This window comes from Raphanus sativus, chromosome 3 (genome assembly GCF_000801105.2).
Source record: "Raphanus sativus cultivar WK10039 chromosome 3, ASM80110v3, whole genome shotgun sequence".
Taxonomy (NCBI): Eukaryota; Viridiplantae; Streptophyta; class Magnoliopsida; order Brassicales; family Brassicaceae; genus Raphanus; species Raphanus sativus.
The window spans coordinates 25858153-25882629 of NC_079513.1; the positions used below are offsets into that span (position 1 = coordinate 25858153).

General features: G+C 38.0%; 6 protein-coding genes and 1 pseudogene across 8 annotated transcripts; 5 read left to right on the top strand and 2 right to left on the bottom strand.

The window, feature by feature from the left end:
* Positions 1-124: 124 nt before the first annotated feature.
* LOC108847515 (flowering time control protein FY) lies at positions 125-4799 on the top strand. 2 transcript variants are annotated; one of them, XM_018620769.2, is made up of 18 exons: positions 125-432; positions 506-597; positions 715-783; positions 871-975; positions 1091-1186; positions 1291-1373; positions 1491-1562; positions 1628-1725; positions 1985-2044; positions 2168-2228; positions 2317-2404; positions 2503-2566; positions 2768-2846; positions 3060-3149; positions 3250-3335; positions 3585-4021; positions 4169-4336; positions 4540-4799. In XM_018620769.2, exons 1-18 carry the CDS (start codon positions 267-269, stop codon positions 4597-4599), a joined length of 1974 nt encoding a protein of 657 aa, XP_018476271.2. In that variant the 5' UTR covers positions 125-266; the 3' UTR covers positions 4600-4799. The 2 variants fall into 2 exon arrangements, with proteins under 2 accessions (XP_018476271.2, XP_018476272.2); XM_018620770.2 differs by having other exon boundaries at positions 4543-4799.
* A 27-nt stretch (positions 4800-4826) lies between these two features.
* Positions 4827-7274, bottom strand: LOC108847516 (protein IQ-DOMAIN 11). 2 transcript variants are annotated; one of them, XM_018620772.2, is made up of 6 exons: positions 7043-7274; positions 6722-6821; positions 6316-6630; positions 5945-6157; positions 5741-5872; positions 4827-5638 (listed from the first exon to the last, which is right to left on the bottom strand). In XM_018620772.2, the coding sequence occupies exons 2-6, from the start codon at positions 6788-6790 to the stop codon at positions 5027-5029; spliced, it is 1341 nt and encodes a 446-aa protein (XP_018476274.1). In that variant the 5' UTR covers positions 6791-6821; positions 7043-7274; the 3' UTR covers positions 4827-5026. The 2 variants fall into 2 exon arrangements, with proteins under 2 accessions (XP_018476274.1, XP_018476273.1); XM_018620771.2 differs by having other exon boundaries at positions 6722-6842.
* An 817-nt stretch (positions 7275-8091) lies between these two features.
* Positions 8092-9614, top strand: LOC108844532 (ATP synthase subunit O, mitochondrial-like). The gene is made up of 6 exons (XM_018617797.2): positions 8092-8276; positions 8462-8509; positions 8591-8834; positions 8918-9030; positions 9099-9185; positions 9272-9614. Exons 1-6 carry the CDS (start codon positions 8175-8177, stop codon positions 9398-9400), a joined length of 723 nt encoding a protein of 240 aa, XP_018473299.1. The 5' UTR covers positions 8092-8174; the 3' UTR covers positions 9401-9614.
* Positions 9615-9774: 160 nt separating this feature from the next.
* LOC108844586 (cytochrome b-c1 complex subunit Rieske-2, mitochondrial-like) lies at positions 9775-11405 on the top strand. The gene is made up of 2 exons (XM_018617867.2): positions 9775-10014; positions 10756-11405. Exons 1-2 carry the CDS (start codon positions 9837-9839, stop codon positions 11397-11399), a joined length of 822 nt encoding a protein of 273 aa, XP_018473369.1. The 5' UTR covers positions 9775-9836; the 3' UTR covers positions 11400-11405.
* Positions 11406-12118: 713 nt separating this feature from the next.
* On the top strand, positions 12119-13939 carry LOC108844569 (cytochrome b-c1 complex subunit Rieske-2, mitochondrial-like; annotated as a pseudogene).
* A 290-nt stretch (positions 13940-14229) lies between these two features.
* Positions 14230-16462, top strand: LOC108847735 (uncharacterized). The gene is made up of 7 exons (XM_018621062.2): positions 14230-14480; positions 14719-14890; positions 14991-15040; positions 15128-15428; positions 15525-15713; positions 15783-15965; positions 16057-16462. The coding sequence occupies exons 1-7, from the start codon at positions 14317-14319 to the stop codon at positions 16300-16302; spliced, it is 1305 nt and encodes a 434-aa protein (XP_018476564.1). The 5' UTR covers positions 14230-14316; the 3' UTR covers positions 16303-16462.
* Positions 16463-17994: 1532 nt separating this feature from the next.
* LOC108847734 (indole-3-acetic acid-amido synthetase GH3.15) lies at positions 17995-20890 on the bottom strand. Its single transcript, XM_018621061.2, has 5 exons — positions 20324-20890; positions 20140-20241; positions 19917-20057; positions 18975-19633; positions 17995-18700 (listed from the first exon to the last, which is right to left on the bottom strand). The coding sequence occupies exons 1-5, from the start codon at positions 20611-20613 to the stop codon at positions 18111-18113; spliced, it is 1782 nt and encodes a 593-aa protein (XP_018476563.2). The 5' UTR covers positions 20614-20890; the 3' UTR covers positions 17995-18110.
* Positions 20891-24477: the final 3587 nt, after the last annotated feature.

Genomic DNA, 24477 nt, shown 5'->3' on the forward strand with positions numbered 1-24477 from the left:
TCTTACTCTTTTTCTTTTAATCTTTTCGGCGGGTAAAAAAAATGGTAACGGATTAACCGTAGAACCGGATAACTAAGAACCGAGATAAAACCGACCGGTGAACCGATCGTTACTTCCTTCCTTCTCGAGGAGTCGAGGGTTTGGCTAGCCGAGAAGAAGCAAACCCTAAGTTCCTAACCTTTCAACTTTCACTTGCTTCTTATCGGCTCACCCCGACGAGATCCACGCTCGTTGAAAGATAAACCCAATACTCTCTGTGGGCAACAATGTACGGAGATTCGATGCAGCAGCAGCTCCCACCGATGCAGAATCAACACCTCGGAGGTCCACCGATGCATCATCCCCCACCGATGATGCGGCATCCCTCGGCCTCCTCCACCAATATCAATCCCGATTACCACCATCCCGGCTCTGCCCCAAATCCCTTCGACTGTAAGTAGCAGACTCTCGCTTTTGTGTACTGAATTAGGCATATGGCTACGAGATCTGATCTCTATTGTTGCAGCACATGTTGACGGTTTTGGGGGGAAACGAATGAGAAAGCACACACAGAGAAAGGCTGTTGATTACACGAGTACTGTTGTGAGATACATTCAGGTAATGTGTCACAAGCCACAGAGCCTTTTTCACTTGATCAATACCAATACTCAATAGTTCTTTACTTTGTGTAAAGAAAAGTACAGTGTGAATTTACTATGTCAATGTTTTGTTCAGGCTCGTACGTGGCAGCGAGACTCAAGGGATATGACCTCTTTGCAACCAACCCCAGCTGCTGCAGTTGATGTTAGCTTTTTTCTTGGATTATGAAATAGTTTCTTGATCTTAATATCAGTGTTTCCTTTATTTGATTTTTTTTTGTCGATGGTTCAGATGCTTCCTCCAGTTGCCTATTCAGATAATCCTTCTACGAGCTTTGCTGCGAAGTTTGTTCACTCATCGCTTAACAAGAACCGTTGTTCAATCAACTGTGTATTGGTATAGCCCTTGAACTGTATTATACTCTGTTTTTGCCATGTTTATCTGTTGAAGAAATCAACTTTATGACAGCTTATTGCGATCATTACTGATTGGTTTTGTTGTATATATATAGTGGACACCTTCAGGAAGACGTCTTATCACTGGCTCCCAAAGTGGGGAGTTTACTCTTTGGAATGGGCAATCTTTCAATTTCGAGATGATTCTTCAGGTTCACTTTTCAGATTGTGTATCTTTTGGGACTCCTGTTTTGTTTCCTCTGTTGTTTTTTTTGTTTCATGGTATTGACTGTTGAAATTTGTTTGTCAATACCAGGCACATGATCAACCTATAAGGTCGATGGTATGGAGCCACAATGACATTTGGATGGTTTCTGGTGATGATGGAGGCACACTAAAGTATGTTTTCTCTTTCAACCCCTAATTTATGCCATGTAAAGGAGAAGCTCAAAATTCTATTGATTCGTATTTGGTTGTTGTTGTGATAATGAGGATCATTTGCTTCTTATCTAACAGGTACTGGCAGAGCAATATGAATAATGTGAAAGCCAATAGAACTGCTCACAAGGAATCTATTCGTGATCTAAGGTAAAAAGTTCGATATCTAAATTGTATTTAGTAAATATATTTTATTAACATTGTGTATCAAACAGTTTCTGTAAAACAGATTTGAAGTTCTGTTCGTGTTCTGATGATACAACTGTTAAAGTTTGGGATTTTACCAAGTGCCAAGAAGAAATTACATTAACCGGTAATGTGATTTGAACAGATTAGCTGCAGATAGCGAACTTCTAAGTCTATTGCTCCTTTGTTACTTATTTATAGTTCAGTTGAGATGTAATTTTAGCTGTGTTATTAGAACTGGATTTGCTTTGGTGTCGCCATGTAAAACTCGTGTTCTAGACAAGTTCATATCCGTTTAAAAGCGTGATGCTGTTTTCTAATTTGTATGAATTCTGAGAAGTATTGAAGTGTGACCAAGGGGTTCTTTATATTTTGAACTCAGGCAGGCCATGGTTGGGATGTCAAGTGCGTCGACTGGCACCCCACAAAGTCCCTACTAGTTTCTGGTACATCATTTATAGAATTCTGATTTCAAATAATGCAGTAATTATGGAAAAAAGTTGTATTCTTCCAACCTTCTCTCGTTGGCTTATCAAGAGGTTTATAACGGTTTTAATTTGTATATCCAGGTGGAAAAGATCAACTTGTCAAAATCTGGGATGCCAGAACTGCAAGAGAGCTTTGCTCACTGTAATGGTTACAAATTGTATTCTTTATCCTATTAATAATTTCAGGGTCAAAGCTTTGACGAATTTGATCGTTATTCTCACTTTTGCAGTCATGGTCACAAAAACATGGTGCTTAGTGTGAAGTGGAACCAGAATGGCAATTTGCTTTTAACAGCCTCGAAAGATCAACTAATTAAGGTGAGCTCATTTTCTTTTGGTGTATCGATTTGTAAACAAGATGTTTTCCTTCCATTTTGTGGAAGCATTTGTATGACACCTATGCATGTCATCTGCAGCTGTATGATATAAGGACTATGAAGGAGCTTGAATCCTTTCGTGGGCACAAGAAAGATGTAACATGTAAGCTGTCTAATTTTGTAATGATCATAGCTGTAGAAATAACGTTTCTGTACATTGGCTAGGACTCTAGAGTGTATGCCGTCGAAACATTATTACTGTACACATTCTTTTGTTAATGTCCCATGACGGTTCTCGACTGCTTTCTTTGACTTTTCTTAGTTTCAACTATTTCTTATCAAAAGTTGTTGACCTCTTTCGAAGCTTTGGCGTGGCATCCATCCCATGAAGAATACTTTGTCAGTGGGAGCGTTGATGGATCCATTTGTCATTGGATTGTGGGGTAGGTACTTTTGTGACACAATATGCTCTTGTAATTTTTCCTGTCATGCTGCAGTTGCTTTAATCATTTATTAGGATTTGTCAAATCATGTTTCTTGTCTACATCTTATGTCCTGTCATGTCGCATCTGCATGCGAGTAGAATCTTTCCCTACCTTTTACTTTGTGGTTTTGTTTGAGGTGTGTCTAAGTATGAAACTACTCTTAATTTTCAGGCATGAAAACCCGCAGATTGAAATCCCTAATGCTCATGATAACAGTGTTTGGGATCTTGCGTGGCATCCTATTGGATATCTTCTTTGCAGGTAGTACGATAATCTGATGCCAGAGTTCTTTAACACTTTTGTTTTGTGATGGTCTGTAATTAGCACCGGATTTCTTATTTTTCCCTCCTAATATGTGCAGTGGGAGCAACGATCACACAACCAAGTTTTGGTGCAGAAACAGGCCTGGAGATAATCCTCGAGATGCGCTTACTATGCAGAACCAAGGTTCTTATGTGCTATTGATATCTGATTTGTTTTAGGCATCATGATGGATAGTGTATGGGTGGTGTATAAATATTATGCCCTTGTCCATATGAGTAACTGAGTAAGTAGTAAGGATGTTGTGATAGGCTTAACTGGTCGGGCTCGTATTTTTTAAGTTGAATTATCGCCAGAAACTACTGTTTTATTAATTTTTTGTTTATGAACTGAAGTTTGTAGTTTGTATGTACTAATTAGTGTAATTTGTATCAGGCTATAATGAACAAGGTTTTGGCAATCGCATGCCTGATAATTTCCAACCATCTGAGGCATCGCCAACTCCTGGAGCATTTGTTCCTGGGCTGACACGGAATGAGGGGACCATCCCGGGAATCGGGATAGCAATGCCATTTGATGCATCCTCTCAAGGGGAACATAAACAGCCTCTCATGGCTCCTCCGCTGCCACCTGGTCCCCACCCATCGCTTATTGGAAGTGGCCAGCAGCAAGGGTATCAGCAACAACAACACCACCAAGGTCATCCCCAGCAAATCCCTCCAATGCCCAATATGCCTCATCTTCAGCGACCACCATCGTCTCATATGCCATTGCATCCTCATCCTCATCATCCCCGGCCTATGCAGATGCCTCCTCACGGTCACATGCCACCTTCCTCAATGCCTATGTCTCATCAGATGCCCGGACCAATGGTATGACTTTCAGATCTCTTGTAATTCGACCACTACTTAAGCCTTTCTCTTGTGGCTACCCGATGAGTTAGATCCTCGAGTGACATTTGTATAATCATACTATTCTACTGAAAGATAGATGCATATCGTCACTTGTTCTTGGATCAGGGAACGCATGGCGGCATGAATCCGCAGATGTCGCAAGGCCATTATATGGGTCCTCCTTCTGGAGCATTTCAAGGACCACCAAGCAGTGGTGGACCCCAAATGTATCCCCAAGGACGTGGTTTCAACCGTCCACAGATGATGCCAGGGTACAACAACCCTTTCCAACAGGTCTCTCTAAACACTCTTCTACTGTTATTTAGTATACTCCTTAACAGTTTCACATAAATTATACGTATAAGACTAGATGTAAGCTCGTTTAAAACTTACTGGCTAATAGTTTCTATGGAAAACTAGATGTTGCAAAGGTAGAGCCCGAAGAGAATGAAAATTCCTGGACTAATCACTTCTCTCTTTATTTTTTCTTTGTGCAGCAGCCTCAACCGCCTTTACCTGGAGGCCCTCCACCAAACACCAATCAACAACATCAGTAGACCACCGTTGTAACAGTACATATTCTGTCTGCAGACCAATTCTTACAAGGAGTTGGTTCTAAGATTAGTCAACGCTGTGAAATGGTTTTGCTGTTTATGTTTGATTCTTTTTAGCTGAACAAGTTACTGTAAGGAAGTTTAGTGACTTCACATGTCAAGTACTCCAGATTGGTTTTCCTTAACAAACTTATTTTATTTCATAGTACTTTTGTTTCTTTTTCTACATATAGATTGATTAACGAAATGGCAATATCCCTTGTTTACATTGTCCTTGTGCAATATAATTAAATGAAATTGAGTGACACAGTGTAAGCAAAAAAAAAGAAACCAAAGAAGATTTGATGATACACATGCGAGTGTGACCTTCTCAACAAAGAAACACTGGAACGTATGTAGTAAGTATATACAGGGCACAAAATCCCACTCATCATCTCAAGCTGCTCTGCTTGCTCCAGCTAGGTAGAGATCGTTCCGAGTTAATGCTGAGATCGTTTAATAAAGTACCATTATTGCATGATTTCAATGGGCCCATGTTGAACCCCCTTAACCCTGGAGACCTTTGCTGGTATGCACTCGCCCTATTGTTATTGCCATTGCTATTCCCAACCCTCACTTTGCTTGGTGCTTCACTCATCACCGAAGTCGTCAGGCATAGCTTGTTCTTATACGGCGAGTAACTCTCTGACTGCGTGTCGAAACTTCTCGGTCTTATCCTCGGTGAGCTCAGTGATCTTGACTTTGCCTTTGCTGACTCTGTTGCAACCATGTAAGTTGGTGTATTGACGGTGGTGACAGGAGCCACAGGGTTTTGTGGTTCCTCTTCACTTATTGAAGCTTGTCTTCTATGATTATTAGTCACCAATCTTCTTGGCGATGAGTTTCTTGGTGTTTTATTCATAGTTTCGTCTTTAGGCTTTGTTCTCAAGGACAAGTCCAGATCTTCTAGCTCCTTGCTCTTGGTTCGTTGAGTGTCTACCCATTCGTCTAACCAGTACTTCCACTTGGTGTTACTCCGTTTCTGGTACGACTCTGCAGATTTCTGAAGTTCGTTTCACAAATGAAAACAGTTTTTTTTCAGGTTGACATTATGAAACTTGTAACGCAATCAAAAACCACCAAGCTGTATAGACTAGAAGAATACCCGGTGAGTGACTGCATATTCTTTGATCCTTTCTCTTCTTAAGGCAGCTTCTCTCTTGCTCATCACCACAGCTTTGGCCTCTTCCTTTGTTAATAGACTATCGTCCCATCTCTTCTGACCGTTTGTGTCCACCTGATAACATCATATATATCCTCTTAACTACTAGTACAGTACTGACCTCTTTTTTAATATTAGATCACGTACCTTGAGTATGTTCTCGCTGAACATGTGGCTCTCTTCGTAATCTCTGTGAGAGCCTCTGGGGATTTGTGCTCTCTTGCCGTAGACCTGTGACTGAATGTTCACAACGGATTGCAAGCATTTGAGTGTAGTCATTGCTTGGCGTCTCACTGCACGACCTCTGATGTAAGCTTGGAGCTTTACTATTCCCTTCAACGCCCGTAGAGCTTTCCTTGCCTGATAATAGTGAAGTTAACACAACTACATCAACTACAGTACTAGACTAACACAAGGCTAACTCTAGTTCCAGAGCAGTTAAGACAATTACATCAACAACTACAGTACAAGACTAACACAAGGCTATCACGTTGAGATAAAAGGGAACAGAATCTTACAAGATGGCCACGGAAAGCTGTTTGAATCCGAGTAGCAGCGAGAGCTTGTTCCTCTCTATTTAGAAACAGTTGATACTGGGCTACCAGGTGAGCAGTAGTCTCCGGGGATGTTGAACCTTCTAACTTCTCTATGGAATCAAACTTTTGACTAGAAGATACTTGGCTGACCTCACCAACATCTGACAAGCTTTCCTCCTTCTGTTGTTCCTCATGAGATTCGTTTCTTGTCCCGTTCTCAGGTGGTGGTGCTGTAATGGTAGGTAATCTTTTTCTCACTTTAAGTTTCCAAAACGTCCATCTTCTTCTCTTCTCTTTCTGCATATGAATTAATACATAAACAAAAAGAATGAAACAAGAACATACAAAACTCTCTCATCACCACCAGAAGAAATGAGATCTTCTTTACCTTTTCTGAGTTAGCTTCTGAAATAAAAACCCTTTTCAATAGAGTGAATAATCCCTTCTTATTTGTCATTGTTGCACAACCATCAGCTTGATGTATTGCTCTGAGAATAGCCAAATCAAATCTGAACCAAATTATTCAAAACAATGAGCAAATCAAATCAACATATTCCAGATCAATACTCTAGAATAGTTTGATTCTAGGAAAAATAAAAGCAGGAAATCTTTCATGAAAACTCATAAAGATCTACCTAGAAAATTGAAGTCTTGTCTCCAAGATTTGAAACAAAGCATTTAAGAAACGAAAAAGAAAAACAAAACTTACTTGGTCAAATGGTGGTGTCAAAGGTTTATCAAAAGATTATAGCTAAATTAAAATTTGCAGAAAATCAACAGAACGCAGATTCAGACAGGGGCCATTTGTTCAGACAGCGAAGATGGATGACTGTTCATCACAAATGATGTAATATGAACAGACAAGAGGGAAGGTTGTTCTCTTCTCACCACTGTGCCGACAAGGTAACGTGACACTTCAATTTTTTTCACTCGAAATTATTGTTTTACCCCTCCCACTTCCTCCCATACTCCCTCCTCTAATCCTTGTTCCCATCATGTATTTATTAAAATGCTGAAAAGCTGTTTTGAGATCTGCTTCATCGCTATCAAGTTTGTCCTTAACTGTCAATCACAAGTTCTATATAAATATCCTCTGACAGTTACTGACTAGGACACAACTGCTTTATAGATGTTAAAGATGAGATTAGCGACCAACCTTGAATAGCTAAGCATACTTAACTAACTTTGGTATATATTAAGTGAGAACCAAATCAAGACCATTATGTTTCTCTTAATAACTAATCTTCCTCCTTTTGTGTCTTTGACAGTACTTCTATGTTAAGTCAAATTTGAAGGCTTATTTGTGTTAATAATTAGGTGTATATGATGGTGAAACGTAATAAAATGGTCAAATGAAGCTGACAACGCACTGCATGTTTGTTCACATGGCTACCAAACAAATGATCCAACTGGTATCGCTCTCAATAGACTTCTTCCGCACAACCTAAATGTAACCGCATCTTTCTGTAGATAATTATTTCTATTTTCTTTTAGTGATACACAAAAAAAAATACAATTTATGTAAAGCACTGACCAGAAGAGTTCCAAAGAAAAGTTCAAAAAAAAAAAAAAAAGAGTTCCAAAGAATTCGAAATAAAAATAAAAACAAAAAATATTATCAAGACTTCTTCACTGTTCTGTTTTGTTCTTAAATTACGGGATGGTATAGTAGTAAGCCCAATAAATCAAGCGTGAGTAAGCCCATTAAGGACCAATAATATTTAGCGAGAGGCTAGTGAAGCCCGACTCATTAAGTTACCTTCCTCCTCTGACCAGTCTTCTTCTCTCTCTCTATACTCTCATTTGCTAGGGTTCGAATCAGATTATCTGCAACAACAAAAATGGCGTTGGCTGGTCGTATCAGATCCGGGATCTCCTTCTTCAAGACCACCTCCGTCTCACCTGCTAGATCTCACCTCCGTGGAGCGCCGCTCATCCCCGCGGTAATCGCATTCTTTAGAAAAAAACGAATCTCAAGTCAAATGATTTTTTTTTATGTATAGAATCAATTTTTTTTACAAACAGTAGAGTATTGAAACGTCGTAGTTTTCAAGTTTATGTCGTTCGTATTTTAAAGCTTCCTCCACAGAATGTTATGGATCAATTTTTGTTTCTTTCGTTATCGCAGTTGAGAGACTACGCAACAGCTTGCGCTCAGAAGACCGCCAATGTTAAGGTAAAGCGTGAGATTATACGTTTAAGTGTGTCTTTGATTTAGACAGTTGTGTAACGTTGTTGTCGTTGTTGTTGTTCACAGGTGCCTGTTGCTTTAGTTGGTGAATCTGGAAACTTCGCTTCGTGGCTGTACATTGCAGCTGTGAAAATGAACTCCTTGGAGAAGATCGAGTCTGATCTCTCTGAGCTCGTCGAGGCTATGAAGACGAGCCCTATTTTTTCGCAGTTCACTAAAGATCCCTCTGTTCCTAGAGAGACGAGACTCGCTGCTATCGTGGATGTTTGTGATAAAGCCAAGTTCGCAGAACCCACCAAGAACTTCCTCTGTATGTCGTGTCAGTTCAGTGTTCTTGTTTATGTTTTATGATTTTGAACAAAAGTTGTTTACTTTGTGTGTTTGCTATAACAGCTCTGTTAGCTGAGAACGGGAAGCTGAAGAATTTGGACGTGATTGTGAAAAAATTCATGCAGTTGACGACAGCACATAGAGGAGATGTCAAGGTTTTGGTTACCACTGTCATGGTAAGCTACTGCTCCTCCTACTGTTATTCGTTGTAAATTTGAATTATGAAAATGTTTTGGATCAACAGCCGCTTCCACCTGCTGAGGAGAAGGAGTTGAAGGAGACACTCCAGGAGATAATTGGAGAAGGGAAGAAAGTAACTGTGGAACAAAAGGTATTATGTAAATCTGATTATTGATTGGCTTGTGTGAGATTATGGAGCTGGAATAATCTAAAAACATGGATGTGTTTATTTTGCAGATTGATCCGAGTATCTACGGAGGGCTAATAGTAGAGTTTCAACAAAAGGTGTTGGACATGTCTATCAGGACAAGGGCACAGCAGATGGAGAGGCTCCTCCGTGAGCCTGTTGACTTCACCAACCTTTGAAGACTTTCCCCCTAAAGAAACGTGCTTGCTTGTGATAATGCTATGCTCTAGAACCAGTTGACAAATAAAAATACGACACTCTCATGAGAAAACAACATATAAACACTTGTGTCGGTTTTTTTGAGTTTTGTCGTTTCATTTTACAATTGTTGTTTTTTGCTTCGTAATAAGCTTTTGAAGACATCAAATTTCAATGATACAGTATTTGGGTTTACGTTCGAGAATAAATGGGCAATTTGGTAAAACGATGAGTCACGAGGATACGAGTGCGCTAGATGCCACGAAGACAAAGCACAAGTGCATTAAGGTGTGCCACGAGGCATATGTAATAAAAAACCAAATCGGGTTGATAAATAGTAAAATCTTAAAAACAAATTGATTGACGGTTTCTGTTTGAAGCGGCCATCATCCCTAACCTTAGAGGATTGGAGCGAAGATGCTGCGAGTTGCAGGGAGGAGGCTTTTGTCTGTTCAGCAGAGATCATCGACTGCGACATCCGTCGTCTTTGCCCGAGATTATACCATCTCCAATGGTGGTGACTCCTCTTCCACCCCAAGATCTGTTCCCTCAGATCTTTCATCTTTCAGTTCTTACCACCGGAGCCTTATAAGAGGTCTTTCTCTTTCTCTGGATTGATATCAGTTTCGTTTCAGGTGTTGATTGTAAGAATATTCGCAAAAATCATTTCTTTTTGCTTGTATGAGTCCTGGGAATGATTTAGATTCCAGTTCTCCTATCTAGATATAAGATTCTTCTCCTTACTGGGAAAAAGTGGTGTCCTTTATGATTTCATTTGTAAAATGTTATCAGTATTCAATTCCATGATCCTATATGAATGAACCTGTGCTGAGATAATCCTTCTGTTTGATTGTGAAAAAAAGTTTCTCCATTTCTAAAGTTTGGATCTTATGTATCAATGTATTTCATCAGTACGAGGAAGATGGATGTTATCTCCATCTATCGGCATATCATGTACTTTGTTCTTGGTTTGGAGGATTCATTTTAATGCTAAAAAGGCTTTCTCAGCAACTTGCATCAGTAAAGGAATATGGAATACCATTTTGTAGTCTTGTTGCTTTCTATTCGTTTCTCTGACGCACATCATCTGATCATTGAATTTGTTTTCTTGATTAGAGCTAAGATGGTAGAATTGTTTTGAGGAATCTGTTACTATCATGCATCATTCTTATGCCACACGTATTCCTGTTTTCATGTTTACCTTTTTGTTTTCTCTTTTTGGAAGGGTACGCACTAATTTTATAGTTGAACATTTTATTGCTTAAATGCATAGAAACACTGGTCAGAAAAATATGGCCATGTTAAGATATGTATTAATGTTTGGTGCTATTTTCAGGTTTCTCATCTCAAGTCATTACTCAAGGAAACGAGATAGGTTTTCCCTCCGAAGTCCCAGCCACCGTGGAGGCTGTCAAGACACCTAACTCGAAGATTATCTATGATGACCATAACCATGAGCGTTACCCGCCTGGTGACCCTAGCAAGCGTGCCTTCGCGTATTTCGTCCTGTCCGGTGGGAGGTTTGTCTACGCCTCTGTTCTCCGCCTTCTTGTTCTGAAGCTCATTGTCAGCATGTCCGCAACTAAAGACGTCCTTGCCCTCGCATCCCTCGAGGTCGACCTCGGGAGCATCGAACCGGGAACCACTGTGACCGTCAAGTGGCGTGGTAAGCCCGTGTTCATCAGGAGAAGAACAGAAGATGACATCAAGCTGGCCAATAGCGTGGATCTTGGATCTCTGAGAGACCCTCAAGAAGATGCGGTCAGGGTCAAGAATCCGGAGTGGTTAGTGGTTGTTGGAGTCTGCACTCACTTAGGGTGCATCCCTTTGCCGAATGCTGGTGACTACGGTGGTTGGTTTTGTCCGTGTCACGGTTCGCATTACGACATCTCTGGAAGGATTAGGAAAGGTCCTGCACCGTATAACCTGGAAGTACCAACCTACAGCTTCTTGGAAGAGAACAAGTTACTCATTGGTTGATGATGATGAATAAAAGCACGACAACAGACTGTCTCTGTGTCTGAAAGATCCTCGTATGTTTTTTTTTAAATATATTTTCACGCTAAAATATTAGCGGGTTTCCTCACACTTTGGTCTCAGCAAGTAAAAGATTTTGCTCAATAATACTCTACAAAACTGTTGTAATTTTGTATCACTTAGCAACTCATCTGGTGATTAACTGTATAACACTGTTCATAAGTCTCTGTTTATTATTTGAATCATTTTTTTATTTGAACAGTATTAGCTCCTACTTTGACTTTTAGCCTATTACATTAATTTTTAATTATTAAATTATATAAAGTGTTGTTGTAGCAAATTTTTACATCCGGTAACTATACTAATTTTGATCAGAAATTTTTGTGTTTATCACCCTATATATTTCTTAATATTTGTACATTATTTTTTGGTGTATTTTAAATTATTCATTTGTTTTATTTAGTAGTCTGCATAATTATTAATACGTTTTTACAATTTAAAGTAAAAGTGTTAAACAAATATAAATTAAAAATATATATATATAATGTCATATTAAATAAAAATTATTTTGGAATCGGTTTTGAAAAAAAAAATTAATCAAACCAAAAATATTTGACAAAAGAGAAGAAACCAAAAATATATTCGTAATAAAGAAATAATAAAATATTAAATTTGACCTTTTCTATCCGGGAAACTAGTTTTACGGCTCTTCTTCTTCTGTGTTGCATCGAGCCAGCCGTAAGGACTCTGTTCTCTCTCGCTAGAGCCAAACCCTAGACACAGTCCAGCCACCAATCCACTGTTTCGCAGAGATGCTGCGAGTAGCAGGGAGGAGGCTTTTCTCTGTTTCGCAGAGATCTACGAACGCGACCTCCTTCGTCCTCTCCCGAGACCATACCCTCTCCGATGGCGGCGGCGACTCCTCTCTCCCCTCTGCAGATGTTTCACGTTTCGATTCTTACCACCGTAGTAGCCTTGTAAGAGGTCTGCTCGAGATCTTCTCTCTTCCCTCTGAACTGTTGGTTTTTTTTTTCAATTTTCATTTCAGGTGTTGATTGAATGAATGCTATCAAAAGCTTCCTCCTTTTTGTTGTTGCTTGAATGATTCAGATTCCTATGTTATCAAGGAATAAACTTTTGAGAGCTAACAAATGTGTTATCTAGTTTAGGACGGTGCATTATTAGAGAGGTTGATGTACCAAAAGGAATAAACTTTTTGAGCTAACTGATCAGATATGAAATCAGATTATCCTTTGTCCACTATGGTTGCTTCTTTCGTGCAGAAAGGAATGGACTTTGTTTGATGAAAGTTAAGCTTCCCCATTATGTAAAAATCTTTGGCCTGCGTTATCCATAGTGTGATTCACACTGGCTTGCTTACTTACTGGTCTCCAAAGTTTTTATCTTTGTGTCCATTTATTTCTTCTTTGTTAGAGAGGTGAATGGAATTGTTTTTCTTTTTCTTATGTGATATATACAGCATCTGATAACTGAGTTATTTCCTTGATTAGATTAGTTTAGTTTTCACTGAGTTTGATATTGTTGTGGTAGAGTATTCTCTTGTTGAATATGTTATGCTTCTGCTGTTATGTATGATTCTGCATAGATAGATTCCATTTTTATGTACTTGTTTAATGCTCACTTCGTGATAGTTGTACTAGTAGTAGTCCCTTTGCTCTGCTTAATTGTTGTAGGATATTTTGACCCCAATTTTGTTTTGATGTTTGCTATTTTCAGGTTTCTCTTCTAAGTCCTTACTCAAGGAGGAAATGAGATAGGTTTCGGCTCGGAACCAGCCACCGTAGAGGCGGTCAAGACACCTAACTCAAAGATTGTCTATGACAACCATAACCACGAGCGTTACCCGCCTGGTGACCCTAGCAAGCGTGCATTCGCTTACTTTGTCTTATCAGGCGGGAGGTTTGTTTACGCCTCTGTTCTCCGCCTTCTTGTTCTGAAGCTCATTGTCAGCATGTCCGCGAGTAAAGACGTCCTTGCTCTTGCATCCCTCGAGGTTGACCTCGGGAGCATCGAACCGGGAACCACTGTGACTGTCAAGTGGCGTGGGAAGCCTGTGTTCATCAGGAGAAGAACAGAGGATGATATCAAACTGGCCAATAGCGTGGATCTTGGATCTCTTAGGGATCCGCAAGAAGACTCGGTCAGGGTCAAGAATCCGGAGTGGTTAGTGGTTGTTGGAGTGTGCACTCACCTGGGGTGCATCCCTTTGCCTAATGCTGGTGATTACGGTGGTTGGTTTTGTCCGTGTCATGGTTCGCATTATGACATCTCTGGAAGGATTAGGAAAGGTCCTGCACCTTACAACCTGGAGGTACCAACCTACAGCTTCTTAGAAGAGAATAAGTTACTCATTGGTTGATGACGAATAAAAGCATAAGAGACGGTGTCTGTGTCTTAAAGATTCTCATCTGTTTTAATTTTTTTTTAAATACTCGGGCAATTTAGAGCAAGATTGTCTTGGTTTTTGCTGAATAATAAAAACTTGCACATTTATTCAACGTATACTGGACCTCTGTTTTTTCATCCTTTGTGAAAGACTCTGTTCATAGTTTTGTTTTTATTGTACAAGACGGATCCGTTGGGTGCTCTTAAGTTTAGAGGCGTCTTCATCACAAATTAAAAGGTCTATGTACAGCAAGGAGTTCCATATCATTTTGTCTTCTAAACATTTGACCTTTCTCTCAACTTCAGCCATTACAAGATCATAAGACATCATTTATTACTCTAAATGCATGCTTGTCTCACAGACAACTCTCTTAAAGCAGCAATATCCATCACCATCATAATATTTACTCGTCCATTCAACCAAACCCCTTTTCTCTTCTTTTTTACTTTTCTTGTTTTTATCATGTGATCAAACCAAGAAGAAAGACTTTTCATTCTTCCCTGACTCAGAAAGATGGCGTCCGTTTCCAACCTCACCAACCTTACACCAGCCGCCGCCACTTCTACCGGCTCTAGATCTTCCTCCGTCATACCAAGATCCTTCGTTAACATCCGCAAGCTTTCCTCTTCTTCCCATCTTTCTCTTCGTTACAACCAACAGACCAGACCTTCCCTCTTGTAAGTACCTAACTGATGCATGTGTCTTTGTTTCTGTATAGTCTGTTTCTTGCTATGAGGTTTATCTTGCGTTTCTTGTTGGTTAGTTTTGTAGACTAACTAACTTAATCGGAAATATAAAGTAACTTTTTGATAGGTTGGTTTAAAAAAGGCAAACTATATGTTTCTCTAGTCTATGTTCAGCAGAATCTGATTTTGGTGTGTTGTTGTTTTCTTTGGTGGTTTGGTTGATTTACAGTGTGAGGTGTTCAGCCTCCGGTGGAAATGGAAGTTCTGCAAAGAGAACTACTCTTCATGATCTATATGAGAAGGAAGGCCAGAGTCCTTGGTATGACAATCTATGCCGTCCTGTCACTGATCTTATCCCCTTTATTGCCCGTGGCGTTCGTGGTGTAACTAGCAACCCTGCGGTAATTTTTGTTTTATGACCATCTCTCTGTCTCCTCTTCTTAGCTTTTGCTTTACTCTGTCTGGTTGTTTCATCTTCACCGTGTTAAAAAAACTTTGCAGATCTTCCAGAAAGCCATATCCACTTCAGATGCTTATAATGATCAGTTCAGGTAACTCCTTTACTATACTAGTGTGGATGCATATTTTAATGATGCTTTTTTGGCTGTATTAGAATCAGTTTGTTATACTTTTATTAGGACACTTGTGGAGTCTGGAACGCCTATTAAAAAAGCGTACTGGGGGCTTGTGGTGAAGGATATTCAAGATGCTTGCGAGCTTTTTGAGCCAATCTATGACCAGACCGAAGCTGAGGATGGATATGTCTCTGTTGAAGTTTCACCTCTGCTTGCTGATGATCCCAAAACCACAGTTCAAGCTGCTAAACTTCTTCACAAGTCTGTGAACCGTCGTAATGTTTATATTAAGATCCCTGCTACTTCTCCATGCCTTACTTCCATCAGGGATGTCATTGCTTCCGGCATAAGTGTCAATGTTACGGTAAGTAACTTCTTGTCCTAAACTGAGTTCTAATCATGAAACTTAAACAGTTCTATTCTTATTATGAAACATCCTTGTTCTGTTGTTATGTTTCAGCTTATATTCTCAATAGCTAGATATGAGGCAGTGATTGATGCTTATTTGGATGGGCTGGAGGCGTCTGGACTTGAGGACCTCTCAAGAGTTACAAGTGTTGCTTCATTCTTTGTCAGCAGGGTGGATACTCTCATGGACAAGATGCTTGAGAAGATTGGTACACCAGAAGCTCTAGACCTCCGTGGAAAGGTAAAAGTTTGGTTCATTGCTGCTGTGAATGAGTTTTATGACACACCTGAATTGTGTTGTTTCTTGCAGGCGGCTGTGGCTCAAGCTGCATTAGCATACCAGCTATACCAGAAAAAGTTCTCAGGTCCAAGATGGGAAGCTCTAGTGAAGAAAGGTGCCAAGAAGCAGAGGCTTCTCTGGGCATCGACAAGTGTTAAAAACCCAGCTTACTCTGACACTCTTTATGTTGCTCCTCTCATTGGACCTGACACTGTGAGTCATCATCCTTTTGTTTGCTGTCTCATGTTTCACTTGCCCACTTGTTGTGAACAAGTGTTTCTATTGTTTTTGTTTGGGTTTTTAGGTGTCAACAATGCCAGATCAAGCCCTGGAAGCATTTATTGATCATGGAATCGTGAAGAGGACGATAGATGCGAATGTGTCAGAAGCAGAAGGGGTTTACAGTGCAATAGAGAAGCTGGGGATAGACTGGAACAAGGTGGGAGAACAGTTGGAAGAAGAAGGTGTAGACTCGTTCAAGAAGAGTTTCGAGAGTCTGCTTGGTACACTTCTAGACAAGGCCAACACTCTCAAACTAGCCAGCCATTGAAGATAACTTAAGTTACACGCTTCTCCAAACACTATGTTTCCTAGAGATGTTATATGGTCTTTGCTTTATGCTCACAATATAAACTCTTTATCTTATTTATTTTTGTAAGATGATGTTTTTATGGAGCTTTTTTCGATATATAAGTAACTTTAACATTAAACTAGATTTTAACCCGCCCTTTAAAAGCGCGGGATTACTTTTTGATTAATTTATTTCAGTTTAGAAACTACTAATCTTGACTGAATTTTATATTTTAGTTTGAAGTTTATAATTAAAAATAATTTATCTTGATATCTCTTATTAGTTTGTTATTCCATGTTTCATCAAAATTATTTATGTACTAAATTTCAGAATTTACTTTCTAGTTCAAAGGATATACCTGATTAGTGAACGTCATATTTTCGTCATATATCCTACAAACATTTTGCAGTATATACAATTTTCCATATTGATTATTGAAAGTAATATTTCTTTGATAACCTAAAACGGTAACACACATATCGTTATGAAATATTTTAATGACACTCCACAATTTTGTAACCACACTATTTAAAATATATTTTTGATTTGAAAGTGAGATTTATATATTCCTAATATGTTATATAGAAAGATACTAAACTGAAATAAATTATATATATGAACGAAACAGCCATATATCGATTTATGAAAAGGATTTGAATATTTTTGGTAACAATATTTGTGTCAATAGTCGACAATGGTAACTAATATCTTCCTCGTTTCTACTTTGTCATTAAAAGCGAAAAATACTTTAATATTTTTTACAATTGTTATAAAATTTTAATATTTATACGGTAACCAAAATTGTTTTATTCATATTATTTTAAGTGACATAATTTAACTTACTGCAATAATAAATATAAGAGTATCTTATTGCAATTTGAAAAAAGTCATAACCTAAAATATATGCTTAAAATATAATTTTATGGATTCTTTTTGATAAAATCTTAATTTTATGGATTATTTTTGATAAAAACTTAATTTTATGGATTATTTTTGATAAAAACTTAATTTTATGGATTATTTTTGATAAATTTTAATTATATGGATTTTTTTAGTTAAAAAAATAAAAACCCTAACTAACCCGAAGAGCAAGACGTCGCCAATATACTGCCGCCGAGATCCCCAAAATCACCATCCCGCTGTTTCCACCGGTTTTCTCAAGTTTTTTCCCGGTCTCCACAAGTTACTTCGGCGAAACTAACGACTGATCGTCAGGAAACGCAGCCCAAGAAAACCACCTTCAACAACACTGTGAAACTCACTGGTCTGAGATAGCAGTGCAAATTCACTGTCTTATCAGCTTCCTTGTCGTCCTTTAATGGGGTCCATGCTTGAAAAGAGTAAAGGATCTCGCACACCTCATCATGGGAGAAGGGAAAAACAAAGCAAAGCAATAACTTGAACTTGTTACGTATAGATAATGAAGTGATATGTTAGTTTTGTTTGTACTGTGATGAGTATACACCGTTAGTTAGGGACTATCAGTCGTTGATTTATTAAGGGAAAGGTAAAGCATAGCACATCGTTTAGTATTGCTAGAGAATATTCTCTTGTTCAATTTAAATAAATAATATGGAAATTAAAATTAAAAGAAATGGCATGCCATTGTAAATATTTTGAAAAACCAGTGGCAAAAACCTATTAGGTATTTTACTTTAATAGTATAGATCGTGCGTTCTCAAAAATTAATCATGCATGTGATGGACTTATTGTATTCGAATACATATTTGTTACAAAGCTCAGTTTTCTTCTTTTTATTTATTATTATGCAAATTGTAACAGCGGTCTTATCGACTGGAATGCAGCTCATGCAGCTCCCAAGACGGAGTCTTCCTGCTAACAAACTTGGAAACTACACTCTCCTCTAATATCTTCACCGCATCTTCATTCATCACCGATCTCGGCGTCTTGTACTGACTCACAGAAGAGCCTCGAGACACAAAGAAGTTCATCAGCTCATCAAACGCGCCTCTCTTGACAACCTTGATCTCAAGCGGTCCAATGTTCTTATCATTCTTACGTCCTTTTCTATAAATAGAGTCGAGAGACTCCTCGACGGTGAAGCAGCACTCCTCCATAACCTCGGGATCAGGCTCGAGCTTTGCGTCTTTGACTTTGCTCCCGAGTTCCCAGTAGAGCACGTAGTGTCCTGGAAACGAGGAGGAGTCCACACGGCTAGTGAAGTCAGTGAGCATTATGTCATGTGGTTCGAGCAGGAGCTTAGCGTTTGTCACGGCCTTGAGGAGATCTTCTTCGTAGGTCTTGTCCATGTCGATGCTAAGAACAACTTTTTTTCTTCCCACGACTTGAAACTCTGGTGCGTTGTTGTAGAAGCCAGTCACTCGTAAAACATCCCCCAGACGGTATCTATACAGACCTGTAAACCATATAATATAAGCTTATCAACAGGACAGTCTAATAACATGTGTAAATGGAACGGACTATTAGAATACAAATCTAAAATAAATAAAAAAAATTCAAAAATATATACATAAGTTATGGTCTAGTGCTAAATTTAGAACTTATAATTTTTTAAAAAGAAACTTCAAATATAGATAAAATTATTGACTTTTAAAACTATTTCACTGTATTGTATGATCTAAAAATAATTTAAGACGCCATATTAAGAAAACAGATGAAAATAGCCTTACCTGAAAACGATGTTATAACAGGTTCATAGTCATGTCCAACTTTGACATCGACAAGATCGACAACGTTCTTTATGGGATCATGACTAGTTTCTTGACTGTCTTTCTCGACCTCTATGAACTCAAAGTATGCCATACTTGGAATAATGGTGTAGGCCACATCACTAGGCTTGCTCAGAAGATTTAAATTGAGACCTAAGAAACATTCAGAGCTAGCGTAAAACGTTGAAACTAAAGGAAGACCGCCGCAATAGAAGTCCATCATCGGTATATACTGTGCCATGGAGCCGGTAACAATAGCTTCAATGCATTTTGCATTAGGCCATAGTCTCCTCACTATTGCCTCCCATGATGTTTTACCGCATTCTTGCTCGATAAGGCTCGCTAGTTCTGGATGTGGAACTGAGAGGAACTTACCAACCCCTGAAAGGCATTGAGGGTCTGTGATCCAATCGCTGACACGACCTGTTTTTATATTGGAGCATAACTCATTCCAGTGATCTTCCAAGAACTTGATTACTTTGAGGAAGGAAGAAGCAAATGGTGCACCAAGGCGAGATACATTATCTCTTTGTAGAAGTCCACAAAGCAATTGGCAGTACATGCTTTGGGTAGTGTCTTCACAAGTATAAAGGCTATGTGGGCTTATCTGTACTTGATCCCTGTAAATCATGTAAGAACACACAATAAGTCTATTAGGCGGTGATTATAGATGATTAGTGTCTAGGCGGATTTTCTAAAACCTCATTTTGTTTATGGCCGAAACCTAAGCTATGTCTTAATCAAGACCGGAATAGACCAGTGAAATATTGGTCTCGGTCCCCAAAAATTTTAGAAGTCTTAAAAAAAACTTATTAAAATCATTAAGAAATGTTTCAGGCCCAAAAATCTCAGATCCTGCTCTGGCCTTGATCGTTGAATGTAATAATGGGAGCAAAGGTTTACCACATATCTTTGTTGGCTGAGCCCACCATTTTCAAGACACAAGTGATCATAGTCCTAACCATCAAACCAGAGGCTGTCTTGCCTTCTCTGGTCACAAAGAAAAAGCTGAGAGATTTTCCTTGACTAAGCCCTTCGATTTGCCTAACGGTACCAAGAACGGGGTTTGAGTTTTCATAACATCTAACAAATAAAGACATAAACATGGGAGTTGGGAAGTCATTACTTGGAGATTAGAGGTCTCTGTAGAGATGAAAACAACATCCTCTGTTCGAGCTCCTCTGCTGTCATAGGTATCAACTTTGGAACTCCTCCTGAAGTCCCTGAGCTGCAAACACACACACACACACACACATAATTGCTTCATTCAACTGAATCTGCAGAGATTTCTAGATTTTTAAAAGGTATACCTGACCAAGAGAACAATGATGGGACGATCACAGATGAGATCAGAGGACTCTCCATTAGCTATACGATCAATATAAGAGCTGTAGTCTTCATAAGTCACAACGGGTAGGTTGTTCTTGAAGCTTTGCTTATCGAGCTGACCGTTGAGGAAACCTCTAAGGTACTCGGTCTGGGCATTGCGTGAAAGTATTGCTTCCAACACGGAATCTTGAACCTGCTTTGCGTTTGTTGTCACATCCTCGAGAATGGATAGACACGCTTCTGAGTTTCTTGGATCGAACTTTGGCAACATGATTACTGCTTTTGTGATTGTCTGCAGCAGTAATACTCGCTTAAATATGTTAAAGCAAAGTCTTAGCAGCACTTGTGGATAGAGAAGTCACTTTACAAAAGAGGGAAGAGCAAGAGATCTCTCTTCAGAAGAAGTGAGTGAGATATGTCCTCTTCATCTCTCTACCCCCATAACTTCGGATGAGATCTTGGAGAAAACAGACAAAAACATGCCAAAAAGTGTGGCGTGGAGAACTGTGCCAGAATATCCAGATGATAATATTCTTTTTCTTTTTCAAGACGGTAGATTTGAGTAAAAAATCTAGCCTAATAATGGTAAGCAATTTTATTTTTGTTTTCATGATAGGTACATGTACCAGGACCAGCTTTGAAACTGTATTTTTGGACCTTTGGTGTATGCAAAGGACATTTCTATAGTCCAAAAGTTTGATACGTAGCTGCTAGTGTAGAAAATGATGTTGTGGTCAACACATCTTTCATAAAACCACCGACCAAAAGAAGTGATATCTAGAAGAATTACGTAACTTTTGAAACAACAACACAAAGTCGCAAACAAACTTTTGTACAAGTTTTAAAATTATTTGAGAAATCCATCTAATTATATATGAATATTTTATTAATTTTAGATATTTATAAAAACTCCAATTTTAAAATGATATAATCAGTGCAGTTTTATAATTTTTTAAGATTGTAATGATGGTTATGATTAGATGATTTCTTGCCAATCATAGAATTATTTGTCCTGAAACATTTCTAAAGGAAAGGAAAGAAATCCTTAATTGAAAACTAATTTGGATAAAAATGTTTGAACTGAACCGCGAATGAAGTCGGTTCGTCTGTCTGGAGTAAGCAAACACATTGAACCGATTAGTTGTCGTTGCACAAAAGCTCTGGATATATTGTCCGATCAAATCATTGCTTGGTTAAGAATGGCTCGAAACGCCTCGCAATTTTCTAAATGGAAACAGATCACGTTCCAAGTTGCATTTTGGCATGGGTTCGTAATGTTTATTGGGTTTATAATGTTTTCACTGTTCTTTCAGATTTTGATTTAGAGTACACTTACTTTGGGCTTAGAGTACACTTACTTTGGGCTTATTATCAAGTAAAGGGGCTTTTTGTGTTAAATGATTTTGACATCCTTGCTATGTAAAGCCTTGAATAAAAAAAAAATTGCTTAGTAGGTTTTCCTTTTTTGTGAAAACATAGTTTTGCCTACAGACTACAGTTCATTTAGCAGATAGCAATTAAAAAAACAAGTTGAATTAGTAGTGTTCAAGGAACAAAATTAAATAGGAGTATATGAATAGTTGAATACTAATGAGAGAGAAAATGAACAAAAAGCAGTCAAGATGCACGTAGATGACTGACAGTATATTGAGACCAATCCATACACATAATAATAAGAGTGCATGTGCATGCGAAGATTATCATTGTATCTGGGGAAGTTCCACTCTCGACGGAATCATCGCAAAGCAGCCGCAATGTTTGAATTTTTTGAAGCCGAAAGCGCATGCTTAAAGTCTTCGTGTGTCATAGATTCCGTACGCCGAAGTCCCAAATCAGAATGGATCGATTAAAGATATAATCCGGGATTTCATCATATCCCTTTCAACTTCTCTCGTGCTATCAGTATTATTATGATTCTTAGTAATGCTCATATCACTTTCTGAAAAGTAATATCTCTCTAAATAATTAAAATTATAAGTATTTGTTGATTATGTGGTTACATACATCCTGATGCTTTCTTTTGAGAAAAATACCTAGACTTATAATTAATGTGTTGATCCGTTTTGCGCCGTAGAAAGTAATGCTTTCTTTGTTCTCAATCCGCGTTTGTTCACAAGATTATATAACATACATCCTTGTTATATGCTGTAGAAATACCTAAACCAGAAAAGGCTCATAGAACACTTAACCAGATTAATCACACAAAACAACACCCATCTAGACAAAAGCTAAAAAAAACACCCATCTAAACGTAGTGTAGAGATTGTGTGTGAAACTGTAGCCTCATGATCGAGTTAGGAAATTGACTGTTGAAATTTTATTTTAGGGAAACAAATAAAATATTGGAAAGATATGTATTGGGATTTGCAGATGATTAAACTGAGTCATGGTATCTGGATTCTGGAAGATGGCCCTCTCAAAATATAAAACACCACTTGACGTAACCAAGTGGGTTGGGACCCATTTTCCTACGCCTTTTAGCATGCGTAACTCTCAAGAAGCTCATCACCTATCTTTCTACATCATCGCTTCTAACCTCATAGTCATAAATCGTTTATCTAGGACTAGGAGTAAGATTAAGATCTCTAGCTGCTACCGAGAATATGTAAATGTATTTATTCAGTTTATAAAAGTTTCATGTTTTGTATATTCAGTGCCTTTCAGGTGAACATGTGTGCGTATAATATAAATGTTTTTTTGAACATTGTGTAATAATACAAAAAAAATGTTATTGTGTATTAATAATTAAACGAATAGTATAACGGTGTGGAATATATGCTGAAAAGTGCTGAGACGATCACACGGAAGACCAATCAAACTCGGGGTACAAGAATGAAAGTTACACGGTTTGGTGGGCCAAGCTCCATCTAGATCTCGAGACCAAGTTTGCTTGTCTTATTCTCACATGGTGCCAATAATCCAAATAAACGTCAATAGGCGAAAGGAATAAAATTGATTAAAAATAAAAAAGTTGGACGATTCATATATAGATGCATGTATTTACATAAATGCGTTCTAAAGAAGACACATGAATATGTGGAAAGATAAGTTTCACTATATTTTACAAACACTTTTTGGTTTGGGGAATATATTCACAGTTGAACACGTTTTTTGTTTTTAAGGGGTTGACTGGTTTTCCCGCTACCACCCGCAAACGCAGCTTTTGCGGTTCATAGCGGTTGTTGGCGTTTCGAAACAATCACAGAAAACGCTACAAATCGCTTCAAACCGCTCCAAACCTCTTAAAATCAAAAGCTGGTTCCAGCTAGCGTTTGCGGTTGCGGGAGGGTAAATTTTTTTTTTTAAAAACAGAATAAATAAAATAATACTAAAAATATCCAATAAAAATTTTCAATTGAAATAATAGAAATTGTAAAATGTATTCATATTATATTTCAATTTATATTATAAAAATTCAAAACTTAAATATTTTCTATAAATTTTTAAAATTGAATAATATGATTTTATAAATATAAATTTTATATTTATCATATTATTATGATTTTTAATATTTTTATAATTACCTAAAATGTAAATATTTTTAAATTATTATTTAACAGATGTTGCGTTTGGTAGTTTACCAGTCATAAAAATCCCGCAAACGCAACAATTTCTAACAGCTGTACCAGTCGTACAAATCTTTAGAAAACGCTTAAAACCGCGACTATCCACACCCGCAAACTTCCGCAACCGCAACCGCAACCGCTGCGGTTACACCAGTCAGCCCTAAATGATTAGCGATTGCGATATTCCTACGGTCATCATTTGTGATTGTTTAAGTACACTTAAACCAACAAGAAAATTTTTAACCCTTTTCTTCTTTTCTGAAACCATCTTTGACCCTATTTACTCAATGCTTGCCTATCTTTTTATTATAAGATACGGCTAAAATTCGACTAATTTCTTAAAATGAATGAATCAAATCGTCTAATAATCTAGTTGTCAGATTTTGAATAGACCTTAAATATATATTATTTTAAATGATTCAACTAATATCCTTAGTTGAATCATAATCTCTAATGCTATTCTATAATTCATTTTATTTCACTTTAAAATAAAATAACTCTATTATAGAGTTGAATTTCTTTCAATGTTTACTTTATAATATAATTATTTTATTATTGAGTGGAATTTA